General features: G+C 45.2%; 2 protein-coding genes across 20 annotated transcripts in view; one reads left to right on the top strand and one right to left on the bottom strand.

The window, feature by feature from the left end:
• The window catches only part of HMBOX1 (homeobox containing 1), a 115,626-nt gene extending 101,596 nt beyond the window's left edge, over positions 1-14,030 (bottom strand). For 13 of the 17 annotated variants that reach the window (XM_084513298.1, XM_084513294.1, XM_084513305.1 and 10 more), the window contains exon 1: positions 13,902-14,030. The gene's annotated coding sequence lies outside the window, so the exon portion shown is untranslated. Of the gene's footprint in view, positions 1-11,821; positions 12,211-13,180; positions 13,221-13,731; positions 13,786-13,901 lie in introns of those variants that run through there. The other 4 variants (XM_084513306.1, XM_084513303.1, XM_084513292.1 and 1 more) reach the window with 3 other exon arrangements.
• Positions 14,031-14,551: 521 nt separating this feature from the next.
• The window catches only part of INTS9 (integrator complex subunit 9), a 65,272-nt gene continuing 54,664 nt past the window's right edge, over positions 14,552-25,159 (top strand). For 2 of the 3 annotated variants that reach the window (XM_084514267.1, XM_084514269.1), the window contains exons 1-3: positions 14,682-14,786; positions 18,388-18,515; positions 23,083-23,143. In XM_084514267.1, the coding sequence (XP_084370393.1) occupies positions 14,739-14,786; positions 18,388-18,515; positions 23,083-23,143 (237 nt within the window). In that variant the 5' untranslated portion in view covers positions 14,682-14,738. Of the gene's footprint in view, positions 14,603-14,681; positions 14,787-18,387; positions 18,516-23,082; positions 23,144-25,159 lie in introns of those variants that run through there. The other variant, XM_084514268.1, reaches the window with a different exon arrangement.

Here is a 25,159-nt window from a genome sequence, read left to right on the forward strand (position 1 = left end):
CCAGCACTCAGATCGGGGCCTAGCTTAAAGCGATGCCTCAGAGACACACACACACACCGTTATTTTTTGAAGTACCACATCCATGCAGCACTGCAGCAAACCAGAAACCTCACTGAACTCACAATTTAGAAGTCTGCCGTGTAAAACACCAGTTAAACCCTGTTTAACTGGGCTTCTAAGCCTCCCTTGTGCCAGTCATGGTGTTAAATCCAGCAGGGTACACGTCTGTAAGAGCTATAAAAGACTTCAAAAGGTCCACCTTTCAAAAACAAGGAGGGGGAGAGAAAGGGGGACAGGATGAGAAGCGTAAGGATTTGATCAATACAAAACTATTCATTTCCCCACTTGAACACGTCACTGAAGCACTGAGGCGGGAAGGCCCCTCTCAGGCCTGGTCCCCTGCACATGCAGTGCAACTGGCTCTAAAAATAAACGTACAGGCACACAATGGTCCACATGGATTTTGTTTGGTTCTGGTACAACAAATGGACTGCAAAACCACCTTTGAAGACAACCTTTCTCAGGGCCATGAGGTGGAGATGCACACTTTTTGGCCTGGTGGCTTCAGGAACCTAAATTGAGTTTGTTCTGTGGTTGACTAAGGCGTGAGCTAAATAGTTAGTTAAAATCTAAGCTTTCAGTTGGAAACTGTGACTGTAAAAAGTTTAAGAACTGGTAAGGAAAAAGACCAACAGAAAGAATCCAGATGCAGCAGAAAACATCGTGGTGCCCCTGTTTTCTGGGTATCGCCATCACGGACCAAGGCCCTCCTCAGGGGCTGTAAGCACATACAGCTAAGCCCCAGCTCACCCGAAACAACACAGGAGGGTTTGGGACAAAGCACTGTCACACAACCACACCTCAGAAGTCACCACCTATAACCCCTTCCTTTAATATTTATGAAAAAAATTGCATTTGCAGCCAAAATGTGCTGATAGTACTGCAAAGAGAGCGTGGCCCTGAGCCTGCAGTCTCTTCTCAGAAATAATTTCCATCAGAAAACTGAATTATTGTTCTGCTCAGTCAGTAAATGGGGGACATTTAACACATGCTGTTAATGAGAAGGCCGGCGTTAGGGACTTTGAGGGTAGGCAAAGAGACCAGAAGTGCTGGTGGTCCAAGCCACCACTACCACGAAGGGCAGGAGAAAGGCTACACATAGGAAATTGTCTCACCAAATAACTGGAGGAAGTCTCAGTGGCTCTTCTGGAAAGGAGACAGCAAAAGGCTGTCAAAAAGCAAACAGTGGAGAATTAAGTATGAAAGGACCTAGAACTCTGCTTGCCTGTTAATTAAAAAAAAAGGAAATTTCCTCAACATAATTCCAGTTCAGTCCTCGTGAAAACCAGAGAGCATTCCCCCTGCCTCTAACACTCATTACATCTTGTTTTAAGGACTCACCCCTAAAAAAAACACTGAAATACAATGGAAGTTACAGATATTCAGCACTAGTTTTATTCCACACTCAGACCTGTGAGCTCACATAAAACACACAAGAGCCTTCATCAATTCACTGTTTTAATAGGCTTGAAAAATGACAGGAAAAGTAAGTAGTAAACTAATAAAAATTTTGATAGTTTAAAGGAGAGCTCTGTGATGGCAGCTTTGGAGGGCTTAAAGAGGTAAAGCTTTATGTTGCTGTTAGCTGGTTGTCCACAAGCTAAAAGGCAGAACACAGCTCTGATGTGCAAGTAAGACAGGCAAGGTCAGGGACAGTCACACTTCAGCTTTTGCTTCTCCCTTTGCATGAAGACTGCAACATTGGAAACTAAACACTCCTTAAACCTCATTTCTGCTGCCATGTAACCTGTGCATTTCATGAAGGATTTAAAAAAAAAAAAAAAACAAAACTGCTTTTCCCACACTGTTTTGCAAAATATGGAGTAAAAAAGATCTTCAGGAAAAATCAGGATTTGTAGGCATCCTGCCATGGCTGGAGGATCCCCAGCCTGGCAGAAAAAGTTCTTTCCTCACAATGTGCACAAGCCATCGATAAAGGGATCCACAAAAACCAGCATGATGGACAGAGAGCCACCTGAAGTAGAAAACAGACAACATAAAGGAGAATCAAAGGCTTTAAAACCACCTTTCTGAAGCGAGGATCCTCAGTGTGGGCAGAAGGGAGGCAGCTCCATCTCATCACAGCTCTAAGACTCGTAATATCCCAGCTGCAGCGAGGTGCTGAGTCCTTCAAGGAAGAGGAGAGGCAGAGGAGATGGCCACCACTGCTTCCTGGTCACTGCCCTCCTGTCAGCTCGCTAGTCAAACACTTGCAAATTATGAGGCCCATCGAAATCACTTGTGGCTTCAATCTGCCCCAGACATCTGACACTGCGTGCCCTATCCCACCCAAGAAGCAACCAGATCCTCTATTTTTAGAGAAGGAGGAGTTTCTCCCCCTGAAACCTGCATTTTTACACTGAATTGAATTGAGAAGACTGGAAATAACTTCACACTCCAGCACGGCAAACGCCTGAGAACAGCGTACCTGCATCTCAGTTGGGACTGCTGGTCACTAGCCAGGTTGTTTATAAAACTATTTGAAAAATGCTAGCTTTTATATATTACAGCTTTAATCATCTTGAATGGTACATCTTACGTGCTGGACGCATAAAGAGGGTATGGAAACATGGTCTGCATTTAAAAAATGATTTAGCGAAAACAAATGAATTATCTTTATTAAGTGCATTGAACCTTGCTGTGTCCTCCACTGAAAGATTTTTGTATTAGTGAATCCATTCCACACTGTCCCTTATGTTAGGCTAGGGAAACAAGCATTTCTGCATCTACAAAACCATTTGGGATCTGAATTAGTTCAGTTCACAGACCACTTATCTGGATATACTGAAATGAGGAAAATATTTGCTCTGCACTGTCAGAAGGTGCCTTACTATTTCTTCTGTCTAGTTCTATGAGCTCAGCCAGCAGTGACCACACCATCACTCTGCTGGTTTGGTGTCATTTGAGATCCTGGAGGTACAAATACGCTGCCTAGATTCTGCAAGAAGCGCAGGCACCGCATTAGATGTCAGTTATATAAATACCTTAAACATAAATAAACTAACCTATTTTAAATTAAAAAAAAAAATTGTATTAAAAAGACAATTCTTGAATCCAAGTTACAAACACAAGTTTAAAAGAGAGCAGATGCAATTGCAAAGAGAGGGTGGAGATGCTTCACTGCCGTTTTATGAGCTAACTTAACCAACAATCTACTTTTACGCTTATCAAAGCTAGATGCATCCGCTTGCTATTAAACGGATCTGGATCTGTTCTCCGCAAACTAGGCATAGCTTCCAGGCTCCAGATAAGCGGTGAATTTGGCCCTTCAGGGTCCCGGAGTGTCCGAGCAGAGGAATTTTAACACCTTGGGGCTGTATTTAAGCTGACGATCAGGGTAAACAGCCACAATCTAAATGGATGTCTTGATGGGCAGCAAACTCTGCGGAGGTGAAGAGCTATCTCCTGCCTGCGTGCTTGTACCGTGCTTAGCACCTTGGGGCCCCAGCTCCGGCAATGCTCTCCAACTGCAATCACGTCACTCTAATCTTCATCTCAAGTATTTTATCAGCGATTTATGAGCAGGCTTAACCCACGTAAGCAATCAAATATGAAGGCCTAAAAAACTGGATCCCAGTTTTCCAGTTATAGGAGCCTCGGGGCAGGGGGGGTAATACCTAAACAAATTACACGTGCCAAAGCCAAATTTTTTACGGAGGAAGGGAGGTTGGAAGGAGAGGAAAGAGATGAGCTTCCCATAGCACTGCAATGCCACAGGAAAGCGCCACGTTTAATGTAATCAAGCTCTACATTGCAGCCATATGGAAACAATTTCAGTCAATAAACAACTCCTGCAAGAAGACAGCAGAGGAACAGAAAAATCAGATACCGATTTAGCTAGGAGGCAGGAAAGCCATTGGCTGAGCTCAGAGGCTCGCACTGTAAGAAATATTTATGTCCAACTAAACAGCATACATTTCGGAGCCTGTGTTATTTGTCTTCGACATCCACAGTGCCACACCTCAGATTTCGGGCAGCAGAAACAGCATTTTTTTCCCTTTTCCACAGTACCTTTTCCAGCCTCCCAAATCCTCTGCCTTGGTTCTGTTCCCTTTCTTCCCCCTTCCAAATCTTTTTTTCTAAGCCTATCTCTCTGGCAGGTTTCCCACTCGATAGCCAGAAAGGAAGCAGACGTCCCAAACCTCAGATACACGCCTGACCCCTCTGCGTTTTATCTGACTGGAATTTGCAGGTTTCAAAACAGGCACTTTCTCATGGAGCAAATCCTTTCAAACACCTACCTTAAACAAAAAACAAAACACTACACTACATCATTTCTTATAGACAAATGCATTTAAAGCAGGTTTGGTTTCAGGACCCTAAAAAGCAACACAATAAATACTGCCTAAGAGAAAGATATCCACGTACGCTGCTGATTCCTGCTGCTACATGGAGGGAGTAAATAATTAGTTTGGGAAAGGAAAAGGGAAATTCAAGGGAACAGCCAGCAAGTGAGAAGGTGAGTTGCTATGAATAAAAGCATTTACCTGAGTGTGCCAGAGGACTGACAGCAATATTTATCAGGATTATGCCCGTGGAACGAACCAAAGGATAATTCACAAGTGTCGCCCTAAGTAGCCACTTGTAGAGGTTAGGAAGGTCCTCACTTCCACAGTGCTGTGCAACCTGCCAGCAGAGACACCACAGCCTCCCCAAAAGCATTGTGCTTGCAGACATTCAGCAATAAACCACCTTAAGATCTTCCAAACCAAAGCGCAAGACTAGGTATTTATATAAATACCTTAAAAACCAGAAACTTCCTAATGGAAGAACTGGGAGCAGTTCACTAGATTGGGGCAACAGATTTTCGTCACATGAACTACCATCGAATTATCAGTAATGGGAGATGATTTCCAGCAAATCCTTTAAGGGGGAACTATTTTAAATCAGCTAGAAAACAAGCACTGAAGAGGGCTTTTTGCAGTCTTGTAGGGCTTTTCTCCTTTATTAACCGATGGACTCTGGATCCATGCTGGGTGGATGTTCGTGTCATGCTAGTGCTCACAAAGGGGATGGAGCAAATCTGGAGCCCTATGGCAGTCAGCTGAGCATCAGTCCAGGCAAACCAACAGAAAACAAGATTATCCCAGCAAAGAATTAGAGACCAGGGGCACCAGTAGTGCCAGTCAACATGTTTTAATGGGAAGAGGTCTTGATGAAGGGCTACCTTCTTTCTCTGAGATTACAAATGTAGGCTAGCAGAAGACAGTACAGGCACAGGGCGTACCTTGGTTGGAGTGGAAATCCACCTCGGCTGCTCCGTATCGACTGGTGCTTTCTGAGAGCTGTCAGTTAGCCAGTTCTTAATCTACTTCCTGGTATTGCATCATGCTAATTTTTTTTTTTGTCACTAAATTTAAGGTCTGATGCAGTTCAACATTTTTATCGCTGCAGATAAAAGTCTGTGACTGACACCACGACTATTGGAACAGCACATTATTGTACAGAGAGGGCAGCAAAAGGAGTCTGAAAATCTGACTTCACTGAGCTCAGGAAAGCTAAACACAGCTGAAAACAAATTTATAATCCAAGAAATGCAAACCACAGCTACCAAGGGGCAGGCTTCACTAGGAAGAGCCTCAATGTGAGAGCAGGCTCATGAAGAGGATTTCCCTATGCAAAAGGGGTACCACGGACCTCTTAAAGAGCTGCATAGCAAAAGAGGTCATCGCACCTCGGTAGTCAGCACGGATAAGATGCAGGCTGGAACATTTACCATTTTTGGTTTCCATGATGTTAAAAATAAATGGAGACCATGAAGAATCACCGGATGATCTGAGTGCTGGAGAAAATGCCTCAGAGTGAGACTTAAAAGCTCAACTCTGCTTCCTTATCAATCGAGTAACTCGATTACAGAGTGTAAGTACCTCCATGGCAAGAAAGTAGGGGATACTAAAGGGCTCTAATCTTGTCAGGAAAGTCGTAACAAGAACCAGCGGCAGAAGTTAGACGAATTCAAATTAGAAATCAGCCACTTACTTTTAACAGTGAGATGGCACAAACTACCAGAAGTGATGAGGCTGAAATTACCAATCACGGACACTCGAGGCTGGAAAGCTTTCAAATTGTTTTTAGCCAAACATCAGTTACTGGTCTCAGTTTCAGAGTAAATGATTAAAATTTAAAGATTCGTGATATAAAGCATATAAAACATATCAGACAAGGCGATTTAATTGCCTGTTCTCGCCTTAAATTTTATGAACCTCCAATATGTTAACATCATTCTACTTCTATGGGTGAGGAAATTAAAGAGGGAGGAATAAGTTTCAAGTTCAGCAAGTTCCCTCTTTCTCAGATTGCTGTTCTTATCGCTACACAGCACTGCTCCACCGAGCAGACGGAGCCCCCATGAAATGCAAACAGCCGGAGAAAAAATGAGCATGGCGTCTGGAAACAATGCATAATACAACTTAGCTGAGAAAACTGGTGATGAACTACTTACCTCTCCCATCTGTGGCACGAAAAAAAGTTAGCATTAGCTTAAATAACACGTTCTTTCTCTGTGTAAATACACTTATGGTATTCGTGTTTATGCTATCGAGAGCAGCACGCACTAACACCCGGCCAAGAATCCTCAAATACTTTACAAACATGAAAACATCTCAACAGCCCTGAAAGGATTATATTCATATTGCATGCTGGTACGTAGGCAAGTCAAGAAGTTTGCCCTGGGTCATAAAATAAGACTTATGGCAGAGCCTAGGAATGAGAGCCCAGTGAGAGCTCCCTGCCAGGAAGAACTTTCCTTTTCAACACTGGCGTGCTACTTACACGTCAGAGCTGCTGCATCCCAGTTGCTCAAACTCCAGAGCCCTGCCAGTTAAATCACAAAGAGATTGCTAGTGAAAGCTGACATTGTAATCAGAGAATCTGATCATGGCAGAGAAAAGTGTCCAAAATAAAGGTCAGAATAAATATCCAAGGAGAAACAGCGCTTGTATTTTATGAACTAACTAAATGCTTTCTGCTTCCATTAGTACTACAGTACCACTGAAGAACAAAAAGCAGATTCAGGGCTTGCTTCAGAGCTCGTAAGAAATGGGCAGTTCAAAATGCAGGAAATGACTATAAGCTACACTTCCTAATTGATAGGACATAGGCTTATCAGAAGAATAAAACTGGCCGTTCACAATGCTCGCTGAAAAACAGCCCACAGTATTGTTTCAGCAGCAGGAGCTGTTTTATTGACCAACTCAGGAGTCAGTGGCGTGTTTTAAGAAAGTGAAAAGAAAACAGGGCTTCTTAAATACAAAGTTTAAAAGTAGGGAGGAAACCAACACAAGCAGAATTCAGCCGGGGGTATTCAGAACCAAACATTAATTAATATATTCTGCATGCCTGGCTTGCAAATTACTTCCTTAGCCCAATATTAATGCCTCATCTACCACCACAGCAGTGAATAGGATTCCTATAAATGTGATCTAGCCTACATAGACCCCTTGCACTTACAGAGAACAAAAGAACGCCCCCTCCACATATGAAGCAGGTAATAAAAACTGTTTTCCTCCAGCTGCACAAGGTTCTTGGGTAGATCTGAAAACACCACTCATCCCATCAGGTAAGCAGGAGCTTGCCAGCTTGCTGCAGACACACACACAAGGCTAGGTCTCTGTCAAGTCACACGCAAAAGACTTTTGGTGTATGTACGTAGGTAAAACCTGACGAAGGGCTATGCTTGCTGGCATGTTTCAGGCACTAAAACCACCGTGAAATGCTGAAGCAAACATTCATGCAGGAACTCTGTAGGAGAAAGAGTTAACTGCCCTTCCCTCCATTCTGGGTGCCTGCGCCGGAAAGATAAAGCAGAATACGCTCGGTCAGAAGCGCTCCCCTCCAGCAGTTCCCAGTTTGAAGAGCAGCCCAACTTCAGACTCGGCATGCAGCTTTGATTAAGAACTGGGAAAGGGAAATCTGCACACAGCCAAGAGTAACCAGCCCTAGAGTACTTGGTTTAATTTGTGAAATTAAAAAAAAAAAAAAAAAAACACACATCAAAACAGTCACTGTTCAACCTTTTGGTGTCTCGGTTAGCACGGTGCTGAATCACAACTGGAACAAGGCTGCGTGGGCATCCCTGAGACAGATCTGAAGTCCAACACTGAAAAACTCCTATTAAAACAGAAGAAAAGCAACGCAAGAAAAAGGAGCTTTCCGAGAAAATGTATCCCAGCGGTGGTTCTGGTCTGATATCTTCCCCCTTCTTAAAGCAATAAACTTAAGAGAATAAGCGAGGATGACGAGTGTCAAACCACAGAAGTCAACGGCGCATGGGAAATCCTCCCATCAGCGTTCAAACCATCCCATTGACTCAGGTGTTCTTACTGAGCATATTAGAAGACCAGGCCATAAATTCTGTGTATGGTTAACGCGTTAATATAGCCCAGGTGGAAGCGTGCAATAGGTGGGGAACAGAGGGAGCTGTGTACAACTGGCACTTGCTCACTATCTGACCTTGAGTGAGTCACTTGGCCCTCGTGCCTCAGTTTCTCTATTTTTAAAACCCTGATAGCCCTGTAAAGCACTAAAAGATTTACAAATGAAGGTACAAAGTATTATTTTATCGCCGAGTAGTAAAGGAGAAGGACAGTGGCTCAGCCGTAATGAATCAATCTGAAACATCAGAGCCCGACTCCACCAGCGCACCACACAAGTTGCGGCCATAAATCGATCACTTCTGATTAGGTTAGGCTTTACGATGCAGTAATTGTGATAGCAGCAGTTTCATAACTGTGAAACGAGCACTTTGCTCAGCAGCACATTATGCAGGAAGCCTGCATGAACAACGACCTTTTTGGTCAACCCGAAACGGCACCGAACAGAGGCATCCCAAACACGATGGCCACTTTTTTTTTTTTTAAGGTCATCTATCAGAGAAGCTTCTCTACCTGCCTTTATGGTCACAGGCGAGCGGGAAGGAAACCAAACAATGCCATTTTTCAGGAAGACCAGATCTCAAGCTCCTATCTCTCTTTTCAGCAGGGACAACGCAAAAAAAAATAGCTGTTTTTCAGAGTTGCAAGATGAAATTTCCAGTTGGCCAGCAACTCTCAGCTCCTTTCGGTGGGCCACATGACTGCCTCAATACATAAGAGCATTTTTTGTGCCAGCTCGCAATGAAGACCACATAGCTAATAGTTTGCAACCTCCTTTCCCCCAGAAGATCTTCAGTGTTGAGTAAGAAAATTCCTCACATGATTTCAATGAGAGGGTTCACTTGTCAGAGGCTGCTTCGAGATAGTATCATATGTCAGGGAGGTGCTGCTCAGAGGAAGCTTTCCAACCCTGCACTTTCAAGGCTCAACTGAAAAAGAAAAAAAAAAACACTTTGGGCTATAAAGTTGGAAACTGGAAGAAAGAAAAATAATCTCTAGATGTTATTTTTAAAAAGTGGAAGCGAGCCAATTAACGGGGGGAGGAAGAAAAACTCCGATTAGAGCCCTGACAAACTCTGCCGATCACAGAGCGATTACCAGCTCTGCCGCCGACTCCGTGGAGGAACCTGAGCAAGTTAATCCCTCTGCACCTTAATTTGCCACCTGCGAAATGAAAAATAACACTTTCTTTTCATATCCTGTTATTCCTGCTCGCTTTGTTTCCCAAATTAAAAGCACTTGTCCAAACACTTACCTTTCGCATTCGTGCTGGAAATTGCATTCATAGCTAACATTCAATCAGTTTGCGTGGCTGAGTGTTCAAACACAAACTCTCAGTATACTTGGCCAGCCAGCTGCCCTCATCTTGGTGCATTTTAGAAGGGAGCTTTAAGCAATACAGGAATATCTGAACGCTAACCTACAGTTTGGTAGTGATCTAATATATAAAGAACGGCTTTAGGGATATGAGTTAACCAAAAATCAAATCTATTTCTCCTCATTATCTCCTAAAAATCCCACTATAATCATGACATTGGTCTCGCTTCGTTGATAATCCACAAGATAATATTATCAGCATAGGTATAATTAAAGGGGCAATCCCACGAGGACCTGCACGCAGATCCAATGCCTGCTCCATTAAAATCAGTGTGAAGGGAAATCGACTTCAGTGACTTTAGAAGTGTCAGAGCTGCATAAAGTCATCAGGAGGAGAAACAAAGGCATGCTCTTTTGCGGTAGGAACCTGAAGTTGACAGCATCCCTTCAAGCGCTTGATTTCTGAACCTAAACTTCACAGAAGATGAGAAATATTTGCCACGGATCCCAAAGCTGCCATGTGAAATTCCGTCCTGCCCCTGAAAGCTCAGCACAGAAATCGCTGTGAAGCACAAGTTGCTTTCTTCAGAGTCAAACATGCTGTCATCTCATGCAGATCTGTTTATCCTCTAACACACGCAACCAAACATCCTCAGAGATGCCTTTTATGAAAGAGACAGTGCAGGATTTTTCACTTCTCAAGTTTTAGTTCCATCAGTTCTTGCCATTCCCCTCCCAAACACCATTTCCTAAAGACCCAAACTGCATTGCTGCCTCGCTGACATTCACCAAAGCGCAGTCCCAAAACTTAATGACAGAACAATTCTGGAAATTCAGGCTTATTATAAATAAAATTCAAAACCAAAAAGCAAATGCCACAACCCCATCATCTTCCCAGCCCCGGATACCAAGAAAAAACACATCAGACACTCGCATAAACTTACAGATTTTCACTATAAAGTAACTGCTTCCTAATAATTTAGCTTTCCAAACATTGCACACCCATAAACTTTTAATATCCCTTTGAAAGAGACCACGAAGACCCACACAGAAACAGCAGCCTCCGAAATAAGCTTTCTGCAGCAAACTCTGGTTCCTAACTCCTCGGAATTACCCGCTCGCACTACTAGAGAGACGCACGTTTTCTAGAAAGGTCAACAGAATCGAAAGGAATTGCTCCTGACTGCTCAGTAAAGTAGGTGCAGAGATAAGCAGGCCTCATCCACCCGGGATCTGCTTGCAGGTTTCCTCACCACTCTTTGAAAAAGCCTGCAGGTTCACCTATGGGAGCATTCCTGCACCACAGCTGGCCGGCTGCATACCACGATGTCGTCTAGACCTGCTCGGAGCCGAGTTGGATGACACAGGAGTAAAAATGCTGATGCCTGTTCGGGTGCTTGCACTGGTGCTAAAGGAACGATAGGAGGAAGAGAGGGAAACACAAGTTCCTTGTTCCCAGCCTCATGCCCAGGCTCGCCAGAGCAATTCTGTCAACCCTACAGAAAAAGTTGTGGCTGTCACGGGGCTACAGGATAATCACGTAAGGGACAAGAGCGTTCCCAAAGCCCCGTTTCCAGATATCAAACCCTGCTCTTTCACTGAGCTTGGCGCTCCTAGAGCATGCAGATAAACACATCCCTGCCCTATAATATCCTACCCGTTTCCCACTTCTCTCCTCTTTCCCTCCCCCCGTCTGCACGTCAGAAATGTTTTCTTGGCAATTTGGAAGAGAAATGGCAAAAAAGGGAGACGCGAAACACAGGAATAAATTAAGTTTGATCTCCGCTGTTGAAGGATTTGGCCCTAGCATGATTGGAGGAAAAAAAAAAAAAAAAACCTTCAGAGTGATAAATCCATATATACCTACTCCAAACTACACCCGACGTCCCGAGGGACACGGTATAATGGTAAATAAATATAGATGCAGTTCCTACTAATGAGGCAGGGTACAGCAAGGCCAAAGAAAATGCAATCATCTCGGGGAAAAAAACTGCACAGGACTCCTCCTCTCCCATCCATGGAGGAAATCAAATGCCAGCTGCACCATCCCAGGAAGGAAGCAGAGCCTGTACCTGATGAGCCCTGCAGAAATGAGCTAGTCACATCACGGGACACGAGCGGGCACTTCAGGGTTTTTGCAAGCCCACCAAGCGTCCGCACAGCACCGTTCCTTTCTCCAGCACTACGTATTTTACACACTATCCTCCATGCAAATTGCAGGTTGTTTTTGTTTGTGTTTTTTTTTTTTTTTTTCCGCCGGTTTCCTTTCCCTCCGTCCCCGTTTGGTTTTGGAGCAGGGGCACGTCGCTAGCGTCTGTCAGATCTGCTCCGGCCAGCAGCTTCACGCTTGCCTCCCTTACAAAGTTTAAATCCTTCCAGCTTCAGTTCACGGGCATTCCGTCCTTAAAGCCACTCATCTGTTCGCCCCAACGTTACACGAGCACGAGAACAAATTCAGATAAACCCGACGCCACGGACGAGCGGCAAACACGCTCACAGTCTTCATTTCCTCTTCCTTCTTCCCTCCCCACCCCCAGAAAAAAACAGTTTTTGTCCCCAACGAGAAGGGACCGGGGAAAAAAAAAAAAACGGCGCACATGATCGAGGCTTTTCTCAGACCTATTGCAAAGGGGGGGAAAAAAAAAAATGCTCGCAAAGAAGTGCTCTGCAAACATACCAGGAGACACTCTTGGAACAACTCAAAAAAAAGCCATCAGACAAAACTGGGGTTGAAGAACTCAGCTCAGCCTGTCTCGCAGAGGTATTCTGCGCCCCAAAACACAGAAGTCTCAGGTTGTTTTAACCCCAAAAACCGAGGGGAAGGGGTCAGCAGCGTTCCCTACCCCTTCCTCTGACCGGTCCTGGGGGCAAAGCCGCAGCTCTTCGGAGAAAAAAAAGACCCCAGGCAGAGGCAGAGAAGCACCAAAGCTCCTCTCCCCCATCTCCTCCCGAGAAGTAGCGAACAAACAAGCCGTGACACCCCACCCAAGCTCTCCGCACACATTTGGGGAACGATTTCCCTCGGGGTCCCCCCTCCTCCTTCCCCAGGCATTCAACTCCCCAGCAGCCAAAGCCCTTCGGACCCAGCCCAGCTCCCCCCCCCCAAAACCCCCTGGAGCCCCCCCCCAGGGGGGTGACATCGAAATCCTAATCGGGGGCCTTCCAGAAGCCCCTTTCCCACCCCAAAAGCCCTGGAAAAGCCCCAGGAAGGAGCCCCCGGGAGCCCCTTCAGGCACCCCAAGGGGGAGAAAGGGGGGACAGAAGGAAAAAGGGGGGGGGGGACAAGAGGAAAGGAAGGGGACAGGAGGGCCCCCACCGCAGCCTGGGAGGCGGCAGCAGCCCAGCCCCAAACTCAGCAGCCAACAGCACCAAAACAACCCCAAAAATAATTAATAATAATAATAATAAAGCGAGCGGCAGCCAGCACCCACCCAGTCTGAGGGGACTCCGCCGCCGCGAGTTCGTCCTCCCTCACGCCCGGGGGAGGGAAGGGAAGGGAAGGAGGGGAAGGTGGTGGTGGTGGTGGGGAGGGGGGGGATAAAATACTAATAAAAATAAAATGAGGAGCTCCCCTCCCTTCCCGGGGGGGGGCCTACCCAGCCGGGGGCACCTTCCTGCTGCTTGGGGGGCTTCGGGAAAACGAAGCAGCCCCCCCCAAACCGGGGTGCAACTCTGAGAAGGGGCTGAAGGGGCTAAAGGGGGCTACCCCTACTCACCCCCTACCCCTTTAGGACCCCCTCAGGTCCTCAGGACCCCCCCCTCAAGCCCCCAGACCCCCCCTCAGCTCCTCACGTCCCCCCCCTCCCCAAGTCCTCAGAACCCCCCTTCAGACCCCCTCAGGACGCCCCTAAACACCTCAAGACCCCCCCCAAGTCCCCAAAACCCCCCAAAAACCCCACAACCCCCCCTCCCACCTCCTCAGGACCCCCCCCCGAGACCCTTAGACACCCTCCCCAAAACCCCAAGCCCCCCCCCCACATACCCCTGGCCGCCAGGCGCTCTCCCCACAGCGCAGCTCCCCCTCAGGCAGATCAGTACCAGCAAAAAGGGGGGGGGAGGAGAGAGACCCCCCCCTCCCCCCCCCCCCAAACCACCCTCCCCACACTCCCCCTCCCCTCACAGCCCGCCCCCCTCCCCTCCCCGCTCACTCACCTCCGGGTGCCGGCGGCTCCTCCACCACCTCACCATTTAACGGCAGCCGCCGGGGGGCTGCCCCCCCCCGCCCCCCGCCCCCGCCCCGGCGTGAGGGGAGAGACGACCGGGGGGGGAGGAGAACAATAGCGAGGGGGGGGGGGGTCCCTCAGCTGCCGACGCCCCCTTCTCCCCAGCCCCCCCCCCCGGGACGAGAAGCCCCCTCCTCCCCCGTCTCGCTCCCCTCCTCCTCCTCCTCTCGGTTTTTCTCTCTCTTTTTTTTTCTTTTTTTTCTCTTTTTTTTTTTTTTTTTTTTTGGCTCAATCACACCAGACTGACTGCCTTTGTCTGTCTGACAAGCGCCATGTTGATATCAACATCCAGGCTCCCACCTGCTGCCGCCGGGAGACCCTGGGACTTGTAGTTCCCCCCTCCCTAGGGTGACGGGGGGGAACCACGCCGCGAGGACTACAACTCCCGGCGTGCCCCGCCGGCTCGGCACGCCAATGGAGCGCGGGGGGCGAAGCGCGGGGTGGACTACAACTCCCGGCATGCCTCGGGGGGGGGGGAGGTGGGTAACAGGGTTGGGGCGGGCTCGGCCATGACCTCATTGTGTGCGGTGGGACTACAAATTCCATGATGCTCTGCGGGCGAGGCGGGGGGGGCAGGAAGGTGGGGGCAGGATTGTCCCCGTAAATAGAGCCGGGCGAAGCATGAAGCTGGTGAGCGGGGGGGTTGGGGGGCGCCCCTGGCATTTTGGGGTGGATTTGGGGGGTTTTGGGTGTGTTATATGGCTTTTATACACCATGGGGGGGCGTTAAGGGGTTGGGGAGGGGGTCTCAAGCGTTGGCTCCCTGCATGGGGGTGAGGGAGGAAGAGGAGGAGATGAAGATGAGGGTGATGAAGGTGAGGAGGTGCTGACCCCCAGCCCCTCACGCGTGTGGTCGCCTCAGGCTTGCTCCCAAAGCACCAGCTCGCCCCTAGCACCGTGCCACTAACCCTGCTCCTCCTAAATCCCAGAGCTGGTCCCTGCCCGAGGAACCCCTTCCGAAGGGGGTGCCCCTAAATGTTTTCCCCCTGGTGCTTTAAGGGGAAGGTTTTTTTCCAAAAGTACCCAGCCTGTGTTGTTTCTCTCCCTTTTCAGCTCTTTAATTTTCCTAGAGATGTGGATTCAGCCACTAATTTGTTTTCCAGGAAGGATTTCCTCGTCGCAAATTAATGCGGTGCAGTTCTTAGGAGGTGAAAGCCCAAGCAGCTCTCAGGACACCCGAGCATAACATTGATGCATTTCACCCATTTTTAAACACAAACTCATCTCTTGGGTGTGAGACGAAGAGGTTTGTCACAAGGAAGCTTTGTAGAACTACACTAGAATTTTGGGCTTGTTTTGAGGCTTCCAGTGACTCCCTGTCTGTGGTGTAACTGTGAAATTAGTTCCTCAGGCAGGTGGCTGAAGGGTTGATCCCCCCATAATCATACACACGTAATCGGGCTTGGCCTGGATGAACCCTAGCAGTGGGACAAAGCGCTGCTGGATGTGATCGCAGAGGCTGACATAATTCAGGGGAAAATTGCAAACTTTAAATCAGACATTTTTAAATGAAGTTTGCAGTGGAAATGTGAACTTTGATGTGTCTAGAGCCTTGTGTAGGGATAGAGAGATGGAAAGGGCGTGGGGTGGACGTGTGAGCAGTCTGCCAGCTCTATTACAACACTTTTTAGACCTGCATACGCATTTGGGGATTGAGGATTATAAGACTGGATTCTTCATTCTGCCTTTTGTCTGCAGTTATGACTGAGTCTCAGGGCTGCAGGAGGGAGGAGTTGGGTGCTATGTCATCCTCTTTTCTCATATGTTTGGTTTGAATTCCGAACAAGGCAGAGGTCGCAGCCTGCAGACCTGATTCCACATCCAGTGAAAATGCTGGACTCCTCCTACTGCCAATGTGCTGTGGTCTAGGGAAATCCAGACTCCAGTTGCTAGCATGGGATATTAGTACTGGAGCGACGCGCTGCAGTATTTGTTGGCTGCAGTTGCAACTCAGAGCGCTGGCTTTAACTTGCAAAATGTGGAATGTTTTGGAACTGCTAGCATGAGACGTCATCTCTTTTCTCTGTCCCCTTGCCATCCGTGAGATCACCAGCAGTGCTCTGGGCTGGCGAGCGCTCAACGTGAACCAGATGTCTGCTGAGAAGCTATCGCTGCGAGGGCTTCAGCCCCTCATCTCCAGCCCTTTGCCAAACTTTCATCCCATTTACAAGGCCCACCAAGGAAGTTGTGAGCTGAGATGGGCATTTTGGTAGTTTTTTATATATGCTTTGTGACTTTTTTCATCATTATTTTTAATTAGGAGATAAGGCACCTAGTATGTTAGCTGTGTTGACCTTTAGCCATCAGGGGAAAAAAAGATGGAAGCGAATAAATCCAAGAGCAAAAAGGGCTTGCAATTTAGCCTGGTCAGGAGTATTATTTACTGGGGTCTCTGGATCTGTTTTAAATAGTATCAGCTATGAACTGGGTAGAAGTAATCTAATATCACACTTATAGTGCATATCGAGATGTAACAGTGCAGGCATTCACTATTCCTTGGATTCCTGAGCTATAATTCTAACAGAGGCACAGCCCTGGAAGTGTCACATGTGCAAATAGCTGTATAGCATATATGAGTTGCTTTTTTTTTCTTCAGTTGCTTTATGTGAATCTGATAGAAAGAGTCCATTGACTCCCAGGAATCCATTTGCCATGGTGTGACAGCCCCAGATATAGATTATTTTAGATGCTTTTAGAGACGAAAAAAGGAAGATTTTCCAGTTAGCTTGTAGATGTCAGGGTCACGATCTTACTCGTGATTCTTTAAAAAAAGGGAAGAAAGTGTTTTGCTGATAAAAGCCGTGATATTTCATCGCCTTTTAAAATTACTGGTAGTTGAAAAGCTACAAAAATAGTTTAGATCTTATTTTTTCCTTCTTTCTACTTGGATGTATAGCTTCAGTTGCCAAAGTCCTGGTCTGGTGAGAACCCAATTTCACACGTGTGGTTTACATTCACAAATGAGACACCTGAGCAGGTGTACACACTTCTTTTCCAGCTTCCTATTTTAAGGCTTTCTTAAACTTTGGTAATAGCAGGCAAAAATGTAATGTTGCTCCTTAATAATTAAGGCTTTATGAATTTAAAACAAAAGCCTGTGATAGTCTTAATTTAATATTTGGGGGCTAGTAGTGTTTTAATATTTAAATATAATTTTAAAACATCTTTTTGATGAATGTACGTGAATAGTCTCCTTGGGAGTTGTTAATTCAAGCAGTTGCAGTCCCCTGTTAACATATTGTGAGCAGAGGCAGAAAATGAAATGATTTATCTACCTTCTTTCCCCTTCATGAAGTGCAGAAAGCAAACACGAGGTATAAACGACTGAGAAAATGAGTGAGTTTTCAGCGCAGTGCATGGGCAGCCGGTTGATATTTTTCATTTTAATTGACAAAAATTTGAACGTAAAAGCGAAGTTTGACCACCTGAGAGTTAGCGTGATACCAGATGCCCAGACTTGGAGTTGCAAAAACTCGCATTCAAGATGCAAAATCTCCAGTCCCCAAAGAACCATCGAATCCCTCCTCGAGGAAGAGAAACCCTGATGCTGAGCTGGCCGCGCTCTAGTCAGACACTTGTTTCTAATCTCACCTTTTAAAGGTAGCATTTTTATTCACCTCCCTTCTTATTCAGAGCTTCAGCTGCTCCTGTGCCTCGTTAAATGTTTGCCACTCTCCATACAAGAGGCGGCTGCATCTCAATGATGCCGAAGTGCCCCTGTACATAACCTACTCACTGGCTCATTAAGCTTGCAAAGCATTTGGGATTTCTCAGTACACAAACTGTGCCATTCAGGTACCGGTGGTCCATTCCCTAGTGTTTCCTGTTTGCGTTTTGCAAGACAAAAAGCAGGTGAGAGCATGCCCCAGAGCTGCTGCAGTGCACACACTGACAGCTTCCTCTGCTGAGCTGTGCCAAGCAGCCACAGGAGGTGTGGGCTGCACCTTGGTTGGTTGTTTAGGCTGGTTTCTTAAGAAATAAAACTTGTGCTTCTGCAGGAATTCCCTCCCTCTGTTTCCACCCCTGAGTAGTTTTCAAATTTGCTAGCAGATTTCAGCCAAGTTTTGCCAGTGGGGCTGAATTCTGAAGATACTAATTTTGTATTTTTTTTGTGTGTGAAAATAGGTGGTTGTTAGAGGAAAGAGATATTATATGTGTCCTAAATTGTTGAGAAGAGCTACGTCATCCTCTCATGTGATGAGAAAGCCTTGCCTGAAGAAAATCTGCCTTTTAATATCCTGATGTGGGGGAATTTCAACAATCACACACTGTTTTGAGACAGAAATTTACAGGAAATCAGGTTTCATTCTAGCATGCGTGAAATTGTGTTTAAAGATGAGGAAAAAAGTCCAGTTTTGGGGAGGTGGCTGTGTTGGTAGAGGTGATGAGTGACTCATCCTCATGTTCTCCTTTCAGTACTGCCTGTCGGGACATCCAACCTTACCATGCAACGTGCTCAAGTTCAAATCCACCACCATCATGTTGGATTGCGGGCTGGATATGACGTCCACCCTCAATTTCCTCCCGTTGCCGCTGGTTCAGAGGTATGTTCTGTGGGCTGTGAGCACTTAGGCTGCGCCTTCTTGGGTTGCAGCTGGAGTGCTCCGCATGAAACGGTATATTGGAAGGAGAGAGGGGATGAGTACAAATGAACTGCATCATCTGATATCATAAATAGACTTTGTTCACTTAAAAATTCTCTTTATCAAAATAACGTCCTTTGGCTCAGTAGACGGAAGACATTTTATGGATTTATTGATTGGTTTTTCTAGATAATTTATTCTAAGCTTCAGTGAAGTATTGCTGCAACTGCTCAGCACAAGTGAGGTCACATATCTGTCATCTTTCTGGCTTCTTCATGCAAGATGAGATAAATGGGTAACTGAGATGCACAGCCCAGCAAGTACTGTTTAACCATCGTCTTCTCAGGCTTTTTGTCAGAGCACAGACTAATGCAAAGAAAAATAGCACTTAACCGTCCTTGTTAGTTGACTTGATAGCATAATTGTTCCATTTTAAAATTTAAATAAATAAAAGCGCAGTGCAGCTGGGCACAGGAATGGAGCAGCAGTGAAATGGAAGTAGTATAGAAGACAATCCCAAGATCAGGACTTCCTGTCCTGTGCCCTAACTACAAAGCAGTCTTCTTCCAGGCTTGTAAATGGACTTGCATATTCAGTTATGCAAGACATAAGTCACCCTTAAATGGAACAAATTACGAAAGGGGTGGCTTGGGAAGGTGGGAATGAGTAACTCCTGGTGATGTGAAGCTAGCAGGAATTTTCACAAAAAGCCATTTAATAACTGATCCAAAAAGAAACAAGTGAGGCACGTTCTGGGTTTAGGGGAGGCTTGGTTGAAAGGAGCAGAGTACGACCAGGAAGAGTTTCGTAAGTGACCTAATGAGCTTATAGCAGCTGACCAGCACTTCCTATGATTTGTTATTTCTTGGAGAGGAAAAGCTGGGACAATGGAAATCCAGGTAGAGACAAAATGGCCTTGCCTTAGCTTTTCCCCACCCCCAAAGAGAAAAAGGAAATAGAGAGAGGAACAAATAGCAAAACTGGGTGGTTGAACAAAGGCTTAAGAGGTTCTTTAGAACTGCAGGCATCAGCGCTCCCGGGGGATATGCCAGCTTTGTCTACTGATAGCAGGCCCTGGGAATGCACAGCCAAATTGCAGGTCACAACCTGGAATTCCCCAAGTACCTCCAGAATGTCTGCGCTAAAATGACTCAAACTCAATAAGAAAGGATGTCAGATTTGACCCCTGATGGCCCAGTGGAATCGGAGCAAACAGTTGGATTTAAATCCAATCAATCTTGTCGGTAAGGTGATTGAACACCCCTTGCAGCAAGGATTGTCCTAAGCACATGGACTTGAGCAAGTAATTGATCTCTTTGGTGTTCTACAAAGCAGATGTCCTGCAGGGAGTTGGGGAAGTGAGCTAGAAACTTGAGGAGGAAAGTGACTGCCACTATAAAAAGTCCTTCTCTCTCTATAGTGCTTATTGTAGTACCATTCCATATCTGGTCTCCGTTACCAGGATGTCTAAATACCTCTGAAACTCAAATGTGTATTATTAATGTAGATGGGTGATAGAGAGCTGACATTATCTTCCAGAGGAGAGACTAAAAATGGACCGATTGCCTGAGGTCTTGCGTGAAGCTTGTAGCAGAGCAAGAATTTGAAGATAGATCTGTCAGATCTCAGGTTATTATCGCTGTATTTCCTCTCAGGAGTGCTTCTTTTTGCAGCTAGGCTGAGCTGGACCAGTGTGAAACCCTGATCAGAGAGGAGCTATGCTTCTCTCTACCGTCTTTAAACCAGAGATCCCCAAAGTAGGATCCATGAACCACTTGGGCTCTGCAAGTCTTTATATGTGGTCTGCAAAAATGCCCCAGTTGTTACAAATGGAACATAAAGGTATGATATTAGAAAATTTTTTGTTATGCAACTGGAGCCTATGTCCTACCTGATGTGGGACCTCCTTAAGCAAACATTTTGAGAGCCTGTGCTTTAATCTCTAAGAGTAGAATGTGCATAGTGTTTGATTCATTAAAAGGACTGGACGTTTTTTAGAGTTCTTTCCTCTTAAAAAAAAAACCATCAGAAGGTATTCAGGATTCCACCTTGACCGGGAAATGGCAGTCCTTGTTCTCACCAGCCCATGGAGCATGTGTGAAGTACCGCAGTTGCCAAGCTCTCCACGCCAGTTCGTGTACTTGAAAGGAAGTTTGTCAACTGGAATTTTCTCCTCTGAACCAAAGTCAAATGCAAAACGGTAAAATGAACATGTGGGAAGCTCTTAACCTTTCCTGTCTAGCCATGACACACTTGCTCACGTTATTTATGTGACAGTTCTAGCTATTTTGGATTAATCAATCACTCTATTACAATGTCAAAACTATGTCGGCAGGCACCGTGTTACTTCTTGGCTTCAAGGTAGAGTCCTTTCTGTCCTATGTTGCTTATTCCACTCTCACCCCCATACAGGAGCCATCTGCTAATTTTGCCTCTCGACAAGACTGTGCTCTTCAGTGGATGCCAGCTTTAGCACAAGTCAATAGAGCTCTCTCATCATGAATAAGGCAAAACCACGCAGCAGGCTAAATTAGGAGGAGTATGGCCAGCAGATCAAGGAAATTTCATTCTTCTTGGCCTCATGCTGGTGAAACCACAGATTGATCCAGGTTTGGATTCCCAGCTGAAGGAGGGATGCTGAGAAACTGGAGAGGGTGTTCGGGGGGCTCTGAGATGGGGTTCAGAGCCTGTGACTGCACAGAGAGGCTGAGGAGCCAGGTTTGTTTGATCTGGCAGAAAGGAGGCTAAAAGAGGAGCTAATAGCAGTCTGCAGCTACCTGAAAGGAAGTTACAAAGACAACAAAGCCAAACTCTTCTCAAGTGACAGACAGTATAAGGGGCTAGTGGCCACAAATTGCATCTTGAGAACGTCAGGTGGGTTCATGAACATCTCATTGGTGAAGTTTTTCTTAGTCTAGCACTTTCACCCATCCCCAGAGAGGCTCTAGAATCATCCTCCAGGGGGTTGCAGGCAAAACAGAACTGTGACTGACCTGGTCTAGTGTTGGCTCCGGGATGTTGGGCTGCTGATGGCCCTTCCACCCTACATTGTTGTCCCTTATCTGTCACATTTGTTGCATATCGGGGTGATTTCTTCTTGAATTCTCCCAGCTTTTCCTTTTAGCACTTTCACTTGCTCTGCAATAACTTTGCCTACCCTCCTCAGTCTCCAAAATACCGAAGCTGTGCTTTTTAGTGTCAGCTACGAGTACATTTAGCCACCTCATCTTTGATATCATCAGACTTCTTCAGAATTGCTCTTTATCCACAAAAGAGTTACATTTCTCTGGTGTAGCTTCTCCTGCTGCTGCTTTATGACACTTCCTTCTGCTCTCACCTCTTAACTTCTATCTTCACTCCTCAAGTCTTTATTTTCCCCTTTTTCACGACTTGCTGGAACGCCAGTTAGGATTTGTTCTCTTATACTGATGTTAATCTAAACACAAGATTCCTCTGAGCCATTGAATCACTTCCTATTTTCAAGATCTTTAATTCAAAAGCCCTTACAGCATATTCTTCTCTTCAGAGTTCAGTGCAAACCACTTGCAGATTTCATTGCAACCAGGTTCTCAAGTTCGGTCTCCATATCTTAAGTTGTTGCAGGGCTTGGTTCCAGGTAGGTTTCATTCTTGTTTCTTTGACTTGTCTGGATTTCTGCAGGTATGCTTGGATCTGGGTTGACAGTGGTTTCAGAGCTAGGTTATGGGCTCTTATGAAAGTCACATGTCACTGAAGTAAGGTGACATGAAATGCCGTGGCAGTTCCTACTGTAAACTCAGGATTACCTTGAAGTTTCTTTATTAGCATTTAAACTTTTTTTTTTTCTTTAAAAAAAAAAAATAAATAAATAAAATAAAGAGGGTGGGAGGGGTGATTGCTGTTGCTGACTGGTACCAGACCTGCCAGCATAAAACCTGCAGGTCACAGCAACCCCCTGCTTGCTCCTTTCTTTTTCCATCACTGGTAGATGCCCTGTTGGTGTGGGTCTTCAGGGTGAGAGCTGAGCATAAAACCAGGGTTTATCTGGATACAAAACCAAACTCTGTGTGTCTATGACTTAAGCCACAGTTTTTGGTCTTTCCCTGCCATTGCTAATGTGACTGTTTTTCTGTCATCTTCTGTCCCAAGGCAGATTCAGTTTTACAGTGCTTTTGTATTGTTTCAGACATAAAGTTTTCTTCTGCCCTAATCCTTCTTCCGTTTTATACAGCCAGTTTCACCTAAGGCAACTTAAACAGCACTGAGCCCTTTTGAAATTCTCACCGTAAATGACTAAAATCAAACTCCCTGCATGTGTCACCCTCCCTTTTTTTTAAGCATATAAGTGTCATAATCATGATTTGTAAAAGTCATTTTGGTGAACACTTAAACACCATGAAACTGTCTGTCTGTTTTATGGAGACTGTTAGCTCCCTGAGACAGAGATGGTTTTCTCTTCCTGCATGACACCAAATAGAAGGCCTGTGCCTAATGAGTGATAATGGTAGAATTCATTTTTCAATTTAGTTTTTTTCCTCTCTTTCTGCAGCCCCAGGCTGTCCAAACTTCCTGGTTGGGTTTTGAAAGATGGAAGCACGTTTCTGGACAAGGTACTGTACCGATGGTTAGAATTTTCTTGCCATGTGAAAAGCCAACAGACAGGCGAGGAGCTTTCACTACAGGAACAATACTTCCATGCTGACTCATCGCAAAGGTTTCTATGTGTACCGTTACTGGCCGTGGTGTCCTTGTAGAGCAGAACATTTTGAAACAAAATGCTAATAGCAACTCTGAGGCTTTCAGTCTTCAGAGGTAGCCTGGCTTAAAAAAAAAAAAAAAAAAAAAAAAAAAGCCTTTTAAAATGCAGAAATCATTTGTTTGAGTATTTTCTTATTCCGCAAAGCTCCATAAATAATAGTACTTTACCTTTGTAGAATGCCTTTTTTTTTTTTTTTTTATTCAACAGTCTCACTTTTCTGACACTAAAGTTTCATAACTTGCTTGTAAATGAGGTTGGTATCGTTCCCTCTTTTAGACAGGAAAACCGTAAGTGAATAGTTTGCCCATGGGAGGTCTCTTACAGAGGAAAAGCATGACTTTGGCCTCTGTTGAAATCAACATGTGTTCTGCCACTGGTCATAGCAGGGAGGATTTTATCTCCAGCCTCTGAATTCTAAGACACAGGACTGACTCAGCTACATGAGAGATGCTTTTTCTCTTTTTTTCCCCCCATCTTTTCATTACATTAGTTTTGTAATGAGAATTTATCTGGGGCTTCAACCGAAACTAGGCACTGCAGCATTCAGCTTGATCTGCCATAGGGGAACAATGAACACAAAAATATGTCAGATGCTAGTAAAATAGGCATACTTTTCTGATGTCTGCAACAGTAGATATCGGTAGAGAAAATACTGTTTTAATAGACTGTTCTCCAACTAGGTGAACATTAAAGGATAACAGTAATAATAGTTGCTTTTGTAGAGGACTTTTGGGCTGATCTGATTTTTCCAGGCAAGAGAGCTGAAGATTGTAGATGAAAGACCTGAGTTTTCTTCTCACTGGAGACAAAAGGAACTGTATAGGCAGCACTTCTGTTAGTAAAATAGTAACAGCTCTATTCAGACCACATGCTAACAGGGAAGCACAGAGCTACAGAGCCTCAGTGGCAGGAATTGAGTTACCCAGTTTGAATTCCCTGGAATTTGTTTCTCCTGAACCCCATTCTTGGTCTGAGAGCCTTTGGATTCTGTTTTATTCTGACGAACAGATAGGCTGTCAGTATATTTCTAAGCGATGTATTTACATTTGTGTGGTGCTGCTGCAGTGTGTGCACAGGAGAATCTTCAAACTTGCACAGTGTCAATGGAAATCATGTGTTAAAAATTCAAAGGCAGCATCTCCTACCTTCACCTTGACCGTTGTAACTGCTTGGAATGGTAAATACTTTGACCCATGCTGGAAAAAGGCAAAGGAAAGAGTCAAAGGAGGATGTTTTATCATGTTGGGTGGACATTCCTGTTATAGCACTCTCTGGATGACAGTTATAAAACTTACGTCCTGGAGAGGCACTGAAATTTCCTGCGATCTAGTTTTAATCATTTTGAACTCCCTTGAGATGAGGTTAGGAGACTTCTGCCACTAGATGTAATTGCTCATTCGTTATTAGTTGGCAGGTGCACTGTAATTATTAAGAATTGGATTCAATCTTTAATTCTATCAGTCTGAAGCTGGCTGAGACCACTCAATTCAGGAAAAGCAACAGAAGAATCTGTGAGGGAAAGTGTGGGTGATAGCTAGCCTGTGACATATATTAGGATTAGAGTTGAGAATATTTTTGTTTGCTGTTTTCCATACTCAAAAATGTCACTTCTCCATTGACAAAAATTTCTGATGTCAGCCCTTGATAAAGGGAAAGAAAACAAGACTAGAGATCAAGTAGGGGTAAATATAATTAAAAGTGCTACAAGGAACTTAAAACATCTTTGGGGAATTTATCAAGTGCTCTGAGATGAGCTAAAAATTGTGTTCTGCTACTAGTAAGACAGAAAGTTTGATGTTTTTGAGAAGCAAAACTAAATTCCAAATTTGTAAGATAGCTGGGACACTGTAAATGTGCTGTAGAGATC

This window comes from Aythya ferina (genome assembly GCF_964211825.1).
Source record: "Aythya ferina genome assembly, chromosome: 3".
Lineage (NCBI taxonomy): Eukaryota > Metazoa > Chordata > Aves > Anseriformes > Anatidae > Aythya > Aythya ferina.